Source organism: Diospyros lotus, chromosome 1 (genome assembly GCF_014633365.1).
Source record: "Diospyros lotus cultivar Yz01 chromosome 1, ASM1463336v1, whole genome shotgun sequence".
In the NCBI taxonomy this organism is placed as follows: Eukaryota; Viridiplantae; Streptophyta; class Magnoliopsida; order Ericales; family Ebenaceae; genus Diospyros; species Diospyros lotus.
In genome coordinates this window covers 36325242-36337783 of record NC_068338.1, presented here as the reverse complement: position 1 = coordinate 36337783, position 12542 = coordinate 36325242, and the positions used below count along the sequence as shown (strand labels likewise).

The window sequence follows — 12542 nt, the reverse complement described above, 5'->3', positions numbered from 1 at the left end:
CCTGCTGGACCTCGACCGACCATGGGATTGGAACTTCGGCTAATAAATTGTTTCTGTATTGCACCCTCGCTTTCCTAAGCGTTGGCTTTTCTTACATCTGGGTTTTTAATCGCAAATACAACATTGAAAAAATCAAATTACCAAATGTTGGCCTAATAGTCGACTTAATATATATATATATATATATTATTTATTACAAATTAATATTATAGTTATATTGGAATTATTATTCTTGCGCGGTTTGTCATCTTTTGTGCTTTCGATATCGACAGAGAAGATAAATTGTAGATAGAGATTTTATTTTATTGCGCAAGAAAAAAAATCGAATCTATGATATATTAGTACAAATTCCAACTTCTCGTGGTCTAATCACTTGACCTGTACTTTAAAAACATATTATAATAATTATATTATTATACTGATATGGTATAATAATTTATTTATATTTATCATATATATAAATCTTGAATACATAATAAAAATTTATTTATCCTCACAACACAAAAAGATAATGACCATATATTCACAATTTGGTCAAGTATTATAATCATAATTAATATTTTCTCCTAAAGTTGCTAACTGAGTTTGGCATTTTTTTTATATATTTTGTAAAAAATCTCTTTTATGTTAATTATTTTAAAAAGAGTAATAATTTATCAATTTTAGTATTGTTATATATGTGTTTAGTTAGTGATTAAAAAAAGATCTTTAACAAGAAATTCCCCACTATATTATTTAATAATTTAATGTTTATAATTTCATAGGTTGATTGGGTGTAATTTTTCTAAATTTAAATTTATTTTTAATTTGTAAGAGAAGCTCTAAATTTCCACTTTAATTTCATGAAAATAAATAAATAAATAAAATTTGTTATGAAGAAAAGATAATTTCAATACTGTGAAATTTTGCTATTATTATGAGAATAATAATTTTTATGATAAATATTTTTACTATAAAAAGTAATTTTGGGTTTAGCCCCACCCAAAATTACTTTAAAATACTTTTGTTGTTGTTATATCTGTTTGGCTAATAATAAAAACTTTTTTTTAATAATTAAATAACTGAAAAGAATATTGACAGAAAAATATTTTTTTGTTAATATTGTCCAATTTTATGATTAAATATTATTTTAAATGATACAAAATTTATTATATATTTACACTAAAATATATCTATATTATATACATTATTTTTTAAGAAAAATAAAAATGATTTTTCGGCCAAAACCATGGTTGGGGTTCTTTTTATGATTGAATTTTTGTTACGATAATAGTATGTTATGTTATGATTGTTGTTTTTATTTATTTATTAATGTTAATTTTATTTATAAACAATTTAATTTTAAACTTCTATATTTACTGTACAAAAATAATTTTAAAATTTTACTTATTTGGGCTGTCAATAATAATAATAATAATTATTATTATTATTATTATAAAATAATATAAAAATAAACAAAAAACACTTTTATTATATTATAAAAAAAAAAAAGAACCTTTCCCTCCATCACACCATGGCCAAACAGGCTCTTATGCCATTTAGAATTGAGGGAGGGTTAATTAATTGAGTTTATGCTAAATTATTATTATAATTAGGGGTGTTATCTAACACTAATTAATCAACATATTCAAACCAATTTGTTTGGTGTGGAAGCCATTATCTATCCATCCATTGAAATACAACAGATATGGAAGCTCAGCAGGTAGAAGAGCAGCCACAATACAGTTGTTATCGGCATCGGCGAGTAAAGTTTCCGGTGATTCCGAATTTGGGCTTGCGAGTTCTAGTTAAAGTTCATCCAGAATTCTCTTTTTATTTATCCTTGAAACAGAATTGTTATGAATATTGCAGATGGTTTTTGATATCGATTAGGCCCGAAGTTTCTGTCATTGCTACGTTTTGATCCGAGGAAACCAGCCTTATTACGGCATATTCATAGCTTTCACTTATCCAACTTGAAACTAGTGCGTGGTTCGTTACCACCTGACTTCCATTTCATGAACCCTAGTTTGTTGGTATTCTTGCTTCCAGAGAATATTGTTCTCATGGTTTCATGGCAATTTTACTGATTTTGACGAATGTAAAAGTTGATTCAGTTCCATACCCTTTTTCTTCTTTTCTTTTCTTTTTTTTTTTCCCCTCCTGATCGGCAATTGTTGGTGGAGGGTTTTACTCCGTGGACAAGAGACTTCAAATCAAAGGGTTTCTTCGGATCCGCACTTAGGATTTCTACAATGAAATGGCCAAGCTCGTCGGAGAAGTTACAGTATCAAATCTGAGCCCAACATATACTTTTGAACAGTGAGTGGATAGTATTTTTTAAATAATTGGGTGCTTATCAAAGAGAAGGGAACTATAAATAGATGGCCCTGTGGTTTTATGCTCAATTACTCTCCCAAAATTTCATAGTGCTGCTCGTTAGCTTGATTTAAGGATCACATTAAATATTTGTTAACAAAAAAACTTCTCCATTTTCTCATGCATGTCGATGTCACTACTTATTAGCATGAATGGCAGCACAGCCTCTTAATGTAATTTAAAGTTAGGGATAAGCTTCATCATAGCATGCTTATGGTGAAAAGTTCTTACACTAATGTTATATTATTTTTCATAAAATTGCACCAGTCATCTACCTATTCTGGCGGTTAAATAATTTTACTATTTGATTTTCAGATAATATTTGCGTTAGGCTAGTGGATAAAATGGAGGAAACTTGTAGCAAAAAGGGAAAGAGAGACCAAAGAAAGCTTCACGGGAAACCCTTACACATGACATAGGATATTACTATATAGAAATGATTGGAGGTTTATAATTCATGTAGCTGATCCCAACTAGTTCTGGTCATGTGGGAAGATGACCAGTATAGGCTCCTATGACTCTATGAGGTGAGTTGATGCAGTGGAACAAGTCTTTAGCAAAAAGGTAGAGAAGACTTGAAAACGATTTGGTTGGAGACTCTTAGCCTCTTAGGTATAATATGAGTTGTAAGGGCTATATAAAAGATATGGGATCATAGATAAAAACAATTGACTAGGTAAAATTGATGTAGCTAACCTCACCTAGTAGGATTGAGGATTGATATGTGTTGTTGTTTGTGCCTCTGTTTGAAAACAATGAAAGGAAGAAATCATTTAGAATAGTTTAAGGTGTAGGTTACAAAAGGCTTGATGTTTAGAATGTTGTTCCTTCTCTCTTGACTTGGTAAATCGTAGGAAACCATTGATCATTTCAGCAGAAATATTTTGGTAATTTAAAAATCTTTTGTTAGCTTCAGAGATCAGTTTTTTTACATCCAGTGCCAGTTGCATGATTTAGGGCAACCATTGGTTTTTGAGTTGTCTAGTTCTTAGAAAATAACTTGTGATAAGTGAAAGTTAGGCCTGTTTAATTATTCCACAAGGTACAGAGAACTCGTGATTTCTGCTGGTTCTAGAGAGAGCTACTTGCATTCAATATGTTGACTGGTCATTTTTTTTTTAAAGCGTGAGACTGAAAAATCTTGTGCTCAAATGAATATGTCAATGATTCAGTTCATAACATTATTAATTCTACCTCTTCTTTTTTACTACAACCAGTTATCAGTAGTGAAGAAAAGGAAGAAAGAACATTATCGAAGTGAGTTGTGTGGTATTCCCTCAAAAGGTAGAGTGAGAGTGAAACTAATTGTTCATTTTTGTTGTTTCTTCCATGTCTCATGCAACAACCTTGATGGCTAGACTGGAAACCTCTTTCTTTTACCAGTTTTAGATCAGAGAAATATTATGTGCAGTCCTTATCGAGCTGGCAAACCAATTAATGGCCCCTTGATGTTAGTGCTTTGTTATTCACATAGAATGTTGTAGCTGCAGAGAGCAAACCTAAAGGAAAGGTCATGCAAAATGCTTGTTTGCTGAAAATTTGTAATTTATGTTTATGTGAGTGTATCTGACTACTCCTGCTATTTCATTGTCAGCAACTTCAGCAATTAAATCACTGAAGAAACTGTTCTTGTTTGGTGCAGGTGAAATGTGTTTTAATCCAGGATCTCCAAGAATCCAACTAGTGACATAATTGGGTCATCAAAATTTGCCATCAAATCTGATAAAAATGACTAGGTGATGCTTATATGTGCTATTTCTTTGGCTTAGACAGAAGAGTAAGAAACTGTCTCGATGTCACCTTGAAAGGGAACCTAGAGGGACTGAGAAAAACTGTGTTTTGCTTCCTAGTGCACTGGCTAGCCTTATACTTTGTAAGGACCTTGTTGGCCACATCATGGGTCCTCCCCCAACTAAAATGTGCAGAGACCTTATGGCATGGGACTACCGAAGCATTATGAGGGCTAGGAATTGAACCCACGACCTCAAACTTGCAAGGTGATTTTTTTGAGCCATCCTACATTGAACTACCACATTGGGCTCTGTTATTTCATAATCTTTAAACCTTTCTCAAATAAATAACATAACAATGACAATTGATAACAACAACAATGTATCAAGCCTTTATCCCACTATCTAGGGTTGGCTTTTGAAATAAATAACGTGATGGTGAAATAAATAACATCAAGAAAAAGGTTTAGACAAACTGCTTTACATTTTATGTTACAGGTGTGATCTAATTTCTTAGAACTGTATGTCATAATTCTAATGGCATAGTTTACTTTCCACAGGGAAGCATGGTGGATGACAGTTCACTTATTTGTGTCAGTTCTCAGAGATGGAAATTGTGATTGACTGAATAAATTGTGGTTGAGTTTCTGTTCTTATACCTCATTCTTTGCAAATTGTTCCCTGCTCATATTATACCTGATGTGTATGTAGATAAATTTGTTCCCTTTGCAAATTGTTCCCTGCTCTCAGATGTTGGTTTCTACTCCTTGTACGTCCGAAACTGTTTCTTTCCATCCATCATTGCATTGTTGATTTAGCTGCATGCACATCTAACTGCATAGTTTTTATCTGCAATTTCTCTCTGCCACAAGGGCTTCCATACCAGCCACTGCGTGAAATGTTGCATGAATCTTGTAGGAATGAGAGATTAGATTCATTGCAATAAGGAAGAGTATGATGGAAGGAACGAGTAAGCCCTGAGATGGAATGTGATAGTTTATCCTGTGCAAATACATAAAAAACATGAAGGTGCTACACGTAAATTATTACTTCTTTTTGCTTAAGACCTTGACTGCTCAAATTCTTATCTCCAGGCAAGGTCACTATTAAACCATCAAAACAACTTATTGATTGATATTTTTTTTATTTTTTGCTTGAAATTGATTGACATTATTAATACTACTACTATTAGGGTTTTTAACAAAGAAACAAATTGTGAATTTTTTTTTTCGGTCCTGGCAACTAATTCTCTTCCTTACTGGTCTGGACAAATGTACCCATAAGGGTTGCAATTTTCTGCCCACAATCCTGACCTCAAGATGCTAAATTTCCAATTTTTGCCCCCACCACACCCCCCCCCCCAAAAAAAAAAACTCCCTTTTTCCCTCTATGTTGGCACATCAAGGCACATATACCTTAGATTTCAGCCCCTTGTTGCAACCTTTTGTCTCCAATCAGCGATGCACTATAACATGCTTTGAATTGACATTTTTTTGTCAACTATCCCCTTTGTAGAGCTATAGGGAATTCAAAATTGAAAAGATGAAGAAGCCCCATACGCCCACCTCATACCTATGTGTCCCTAGACTATAGTTGAGCAATAGCCTCATGTTTCATGCTGCTTAACCTTCACTCTTCTCTGTTTTAGCCTATCTATAGGGAGTATTCCTCTTTTCTCCATTATTGCCTGTGCATATCTAGAGCTCAATTTATTTGTAAGTAAAACCCTTATCCCAAATGATAAAATTTCTTATGATTAAAAAGCTGCCTGACCCCCCCCCCCCCCCCCAAAAAAAAAAAAAAAAAAGAAATAAAGAAAAAAAAAAACTTAGCATTTTTTGTTATTGTCTCTTACAAATATATAGTTAATGGTTCAGCCAACCAAGAATTTCCAATGCCTATTGTAATTTGTCAAACCAATGAAATTTCTTTCTACTAAACTCTGTTGTCTCCCTGCAAGTATTGTTGGATAAGCTCTGTTATTAATTTGATTTCTTTTTCATTTCATTTTTCTACTTTATCTTGGTTTGTTTGTGTATTTATTTCTCCTTGCATTTCTTGTAGAATTCAAAAAACTACGTATAAAAACAGAATATGCTTTGTGAGAAAGGGTCAATTATGGTTATATTACAAGATCCAGAACACATATTTCTGTGGAACCAATGTTGGTAAGTACATAAATTTGACATCCAAACCACATTTCTTGGAAGAAAGAGAAACAGAGACAGACGTCTCCTTGCTGCCCTGATAAAGGGCAGGGGTTATGTATAAGCTTGTGGTTTTATGAACTTGAATAGAGCAAGGAAAGCTGCTAAGTTAAATCATGCTAAGTATCGCCAATCCAAACTGTTGTTCATATTTTAGCTTGTGGTTTATTGATGCCAGTTGAACTTCTCATAATGCCTGATCATACCATCTAGTCCATATTCCTTGAGCTTTCCTGCTTTGATATGCAGGTATTTTGCGTTCCGTGGTACAGAAGCGCCTTATGCAGAGATTGACCATGCGGGCTCGAAACTCCGGTTGTGCTTTTTTCTAAGACTCCAGTAAGTGGGCAAGTGCAGAGAAATCTAGGTTTTGACCTTCTCATTGGTGAGGTTGATGATGGTTTTTGCTTATGCCTTTCTCTTTAGCCAGGTGGACACTTGATTACATTAATCCTGTCTGTAAGATTTATCATCAATTTCATTCAAAACTTACTGGAAATTTCCGAAATTTTTTTGGTTCTTCTCCTAGAATCGAGATCTCTTTTGAGGTTCCATAAACAAAACCTCTGGTTAAGAAAATACTTGGTAGCATTTCTGTTCTCACTTTATTAATCATGATGATAAGGTTGGACATGTCTCATTGTATGAGTAGTATGGCATGAATCATTATCCAACCAACATAACTGAATCTTTCTGTAATGTGTGTTGTTGGCTAAGTCAATATGAATTGCACAGAAAGTAAATAAATTAGGAATAAAGGGGATATGATGTAGAAGGGTTGAGAAAATGAGCAACAAAGATCGAAGAGAGGTAAGAAATCTCAAAGGCTAGGTTGCCTTATGTTGGGAGTAGTGTCTGTAAATTTACCCTTGAGAGGTGCAACTCTCAACTTGTAGGGCAAAGGGAATAAATATTATTCCAGTGCATAAGTGCCGGTCTGTTTTCTTTATAAAAATAAATGTAAGAATGATTTGCCTGATACGAAGCGTGGCCATTCAACACCACTAACAGAGTTTGAGGTTGTCTGGTTTTATTAATTTGGTGCAGCAGTTACTTGGTGCCAATCGGTGAATGATTAATTGCACATTGCACATGAACATGACAAGAGCCAAGAAGGCAAGTTCTTAATCTTAACCCCCAAGATCCTCTGATGAAGAACTGTCACATAACAATATATTTATTAAACTCTGCAAAGGTCATCCAAGTTGCAGAAAAAGCAAATGAAGTCACAACAGAAAGATATATTCCAAAGGTAAGTTAACCACTCAAGCCAAGCACACTTTAAAAAAAAAGAAAAACAAAAGAGAAGAAAATCCAGCTTTTATTCCTTCACATTTTAGAAACTAAAATAGACTTGTGAGAATTGGAGGAGAGATGTGATGCCCACTAAAGGCGGGGTGGGAGTGGATGGTGGGTGGAATCTCAAAAGCAGAGAAACATATAAAAGGAAAGGGTGTTGAGATTTTTCTTAATGTCCTCAAAACAAAAAGGCCTTTTGGAAACTCCTAGGCCTTCTCAAGTGCACTTGCTTGGGCATTAATTGATTTCTTTAATTTCGCCCTAGTTGTGATGGAATCCCCATTTTCTGGCCTAATCTTCTCTTCACAGCCACAGCCACAGCCACAGCCACAGCCACAGCATGCCAAGCCAACAACATATCTCTGTAGCTTCATGACCAATTTTGTCCATTTCTTCTAGCTATTTTTCAAATCAAATCACTAGCCCTAATTTCAGGCAATTAATGATCTTATTTATTGTCACACCTTGGAGAAAATGATAGAGCACTAGAACTCTGTCAATTTCTGATAATTACAAATTGGAGACGAAAGGGTAAAGAGCAAATCACATGAAAACCAACCAGAGCCTTAAAGCAAATTAATTAAAGATTTAAAAAGCAAGGTCATGAAAGCTTCAGTATCTTTTCCATTGTTTCTTGCTTCCACTTTTGTGCTTGTGCTTGATATTTATAGTAAATAAGTACTAGTTTAGGTAGGCTGGACCACAAACCACGTTCCCTAAACAGTGATTTCACAAGGATTGGTGCAGTTGGAGTATGAGGATTAGTGAGATTTAATTGCTACTTGTCTTTTGCGATTAGCGATAATCTTGGAACGTTCATCAAGGTATAGTGTGTGAATAAAAAATTATCCATGGATTTATTCCTCAAATAACATTTAATTCCAGTACTGTTCAAACTTCAAAGTTGGGAATATATGCAGCAACCAATCTGTGTTTATTTTCATTTCTAATAACGATTTTGCTTAGTCGTCGTAATCCCATTATTCTTCTTGCAAACTTTTTTTTTTTTCCTACTCTTTAATTTGTGATGTCAGTTAAAACAAAAGTTGAGTGGCCTTAACATTAATTAATTAATTTAAAGCTCAGGGAACAACTTGGTTCGATAAACTTCATAGATTACAGTGTCTTTCAAAGTCAAATTCATCTATAATATTCTTCGTCTGCTAATTAAGTTAAAAATAGGAATAGAAAGAGAAAGGTTGTTCACAGGATTAAAATTAATGAATGTTTACCCCAAACCCACCTTTCTTCGACAAATTAATGATTAATATTTGTTATATATTTCTCATAAACCTCATGTGACAGTTCTTGTTCTGATCTAAAATCTCTCTTTTTTTTTTTTTAATTAAAAATCTTGCCCTCTCATAAAAAAAAAAAAAAGACGAGATTTACTGAAAAACTTGATCTATTTACACACTTAAGTTAGTAATTAATTATTTTTGCCTGATTTGTTCTCGTTTTAAGTTAATTTTATCCTCAATTAAAAAATTCCCCGTATTATATATGGTCAAATAAATAATGAATACTTTTTTCCTTCATTTTCTTCCAAATATTGGATTGATTTGTTAGATGGTATTCGGATATTTTGATTTGAAAAGTTTGAGCATCTAATTATGGATGGCAAACGTAAAGAGAGGAATTCCATTGATAAATGAAGTTCTAGAACAAAGCTTTCCCGTATACACACATTAATTAATTTAAATGAGTCATAATAGGAGTTATTTTCAAGATTTTGAGTGCAAGTATATGGCTTATGAAGCATAATCATGACTGCGACCTCTCATTAAATTAATTTGGGCCTGTGATCAATGTACCTAATATTTTGCAATGAGTATGGTCATGTACATTACCTTGATAGCTAGCAACTGCCACTTGTCAAAATATGATAACGTGGACTACATAAAAAATTAAGAAAATTTAATTACTAACCCATATATCAACTCCCCGGTCTAGATCCATAAGGTCACCCACTTAATTTAATTTAGAGTGTTTTGTTTGTTTGCAACCATTTAATTAAAGTAATATACCCATTTTAAAAACATTGTTAGGTAACAAGTACATGGCTTAGGGTTCCAAATTGGAAATGAATTGGCTATTTTTAGGGTTTTTTAGTTGCAGGCACACTGCCACAAGAACACATGCCTTCATGTAGTCCACAAGATCAAAATTAACGAAATTTTTTAATACAAAGTTAGTACAAACTCATCTAAAGCATGATAGATTAGTGAGCAAATTAAGGAGGGGACCATATATATGGCCGATAATTGAATGCAAGTCTTTTTCTCAAAGCTTTTAGGTTTAATCTGCTCCCACAAACCCTCTTACGCTAAGCAGCCTCAGTTACATAAGAAGAAGAAACCTAATTCATACTATCAATGGAAATTTGCCTGCCACTATGTCTCCCAAGTGACGACGATGAAAGGTTTTGGGTTGTGACATTGACTTTTAATTAACTTGCACTGAAAATGGAACTTTAATTTGATCAAAAATAAATATAAAAAAAACCAGAAAAACCAAGGTAAAATTAATTAAACAAATGATGAAAGAATAATTATTATTTTTTAGTTATGTACACTTAATTTCACAGCCTTGTTGAATGGATTAAAAACCAAATCAAATGGCCAGGAAATATTCTCTTAGGGGATGCCTAAACACACACATATATATATTTGGGTATCTATAAACAGAGAGGAGGATTAGAAACAAAACGAGAGCGATACGTGTCTGTGCTTGACAGGCAATTAAGTTAATTCTCTTTATGGATATGGTTGGTAATATAGGCTCCAACTCTGAGATAGAAGGCCTTAATTACAGTTTTGCAGGTGGCGATGGCGAGGATGGGGTGATTAAGGAGCAAGATCGGCTGCTGCCCATAGCCAATGTGGGGAGGATCATGAAGCGGAGCTTGCCTGCTAATGCTAAAATCTCAAAAGAGGCCAAAGAAACCATGCAAGAATGTGTGTCTGAATTTATCAGCTTTGTCACTGGAGAGGCATCGGACAAGTGTCACAAGGAGAAGCGAAAGACAGTGAACGGGGACGACATCTGTTGGGCTCTGGGGAGCCTAGGATTTGATGACTATGCCAAGCCACTGAAGAGGTATTTGAATAGATATAGGGAGCTAGAAGGGGAGAGAGCAAACCAAAATAAGGCCAGCACCAGTGAAGAAAAGGACGAAACTACCGTGTTGAGCTATAGAGGTGAGCCACCAACAAGTAGGAAACCTTCTGCGTCTTCTACTAATTCATTTAAGTTCACCATAATTAATGAAACTAAAAACTCTTTCTCCAGGGGGTATATTAATTAGGTTTCTGAGAAAATTAGTGGGTTCTTATTCTATGGTTATATATATGCTTTAATGACAATTATGTCTATGAGAATTTTGGGTGCGGGTGCAAATTATTACTGGTGTTAATTTTCACTTGTATGCTCTAATTAAGAATTAAATCAAGGGTTTGATCGATCTCTATTCTCTGTTGTTAGCTTTTGGGGACTTTTTGAGAAATTCAATTGCTCTTGCATCTGCCCCAATTACCATGTTTATACAAGGCAGTTTAGTTTTGTATGATCAGCGATATCAATTGATCCATCGGTGGGAGTAACTAAATTTATATATGTAATTGACAATAAATATACATTTTAATTAGGGTTTCTTAAGAGTTTGCTTAATTTATCTTGCTAATGCTTAACAAAGGAAGAGAATACGTACTCTTGTTTTGCTAGCTAGCTAGATGGTTTCCCTTTGACCTGGGAATTAATGAATTCAAGTGGGATCCATGCTTATGATCTGAAGGGCACAATTCATGCTTTGCTCGTCATCCCACCTGAAAACCAAGGTCCCCTTTGATCTATTTGACAACAATACTCGTTGAAATATTCATATATATGTGCGTGTGTGTTCATTCAAAGTGCTAGCTAGCTAGCTGCATTCAGTTTTGACTAGCTAGTCTCAACATTTTGATCTCATTGTTATTTCTGCAGAGTTGCATGTTGACAGACTTAGATCCATATGCTTTCTTTCTATATGTGGTTTCGTTTTTTTTTTTCTTTTTGTTTTTAGAATTCATTATGTTTCAGTCTTCTATAAATCATAATTAATGATGAATTATATTAATTTCTTATGATTGTTATTCTCCAGCAGTTGAAGTTCAGATCAACGAAATCTTTGTTTTCTGTGTTGTCCCTCTCCTGCCCTATGAAGCACAAAGTTATTAGAAACCCAGAAAGATAAGCTTGAGCTTACCTAGATAATCATGCTAATTTAGGCATGGAGATACCTGTTTTAGAATAAGATTGTCCACACACACACATATATATCTATTGACTAGTTTATTAACTGACTAGTACACCAAAATCTTTGAGATTCAAAGTTCATTAGGGTATGGTGGTCTTTCTTTTGAAACCCTAGCTAGCAAGCAGCTGGGACCACAGTCTAAAAATGCTTGGTTTGTCTTGAAAAAACACATCAAGGTCTCCATCATGCTGACATTTTCTGTATATTCAATGGTACTGGATCTCGACTTCCCACAAGCGAGCACGGACCACTCAAATGTCTAGGCTCACAATGGATAATTATGGAACCAAACCAACTCATCCCAAACTGAGATATTAGAGAAAAGACATTTCTGGGGATTATATATATATATATATGTACACATAGGAGGAAGAGAGAAACAAACAGTTAAGAAAAAGTAGCTAGACAAAAGGAAATGGACAGCCTTGTAAGAAAGCAACTCTTTCCCTCGCCCAAGTCCCTTCCCTTCCTTGGCACCATTCAAACAAATAATTCTCTCTCAACAGACTATGGCTTATCATCAATTAAGAAAATTAAAATTCTTAATCGACGATTGGTGAGATGCAGCATGTAACAATGTGCCCAACTACACATGACATGCTATTGAGTTTGAATCTGTCTTCTATCAACCAAAGCATTTAATTTTGCTGACAA

General features: G+C 34.0%; 1 protein-coding gene and 1 long non-coding RNA gene across 11 annotated transcripts; both read left to right on the top strand.

Annotated features, from left to right (window-relative positions):
- The first annotated feature begins 1626 nt into the window (after positions 1-1626).
- Positions 1627-6874, top strand: LOC127812874 (uncharacterized). 10 transcript variants are annotated; one of them, XR_008026012.1, is made up of 4 exons: positions 1647-2301; positions 3576-3642; positions 3833-3914; positions 4001-6874. It is a non-coding gene; the product is annotated as an uncharacterized LOC127812874 (long non-coding RNA). The 10 variants fall into 10 exon arrangements; XR_008026003.1 differs by lacking the exons at positions 3576-3642; positions 3833-3914 and having other exon boundaries at positions 1627-1756; positions 1852-2301; XR_008026009.1 differs by lacking the exons at positions 3576-3642; positions 3833-3914 and having other exon boundaries at positions 1646-2301; positions 4001-6256; positions 6545-6874.
- A 3365-nt stretch (positions 6875-10239) lies between these two features.
- On the top strand, positions 10240-11076 carry LOC127791046 (nuclear transcription factor Y subunit B-4-like). The gene has a single exon (XM_052320782.1). The coding sequence runs from the start codon at positions 10353-10355 to the stop codon at positions 10899-10901; it is 549 nt and encodes a 182-aa protein (XP_052176742.1). The 5' UTR covers positions 10240-10352; the 3' UTR covers positions 10902-11076.
- Positions 11077-12542: the final 1466 nt, after the last annotated feature.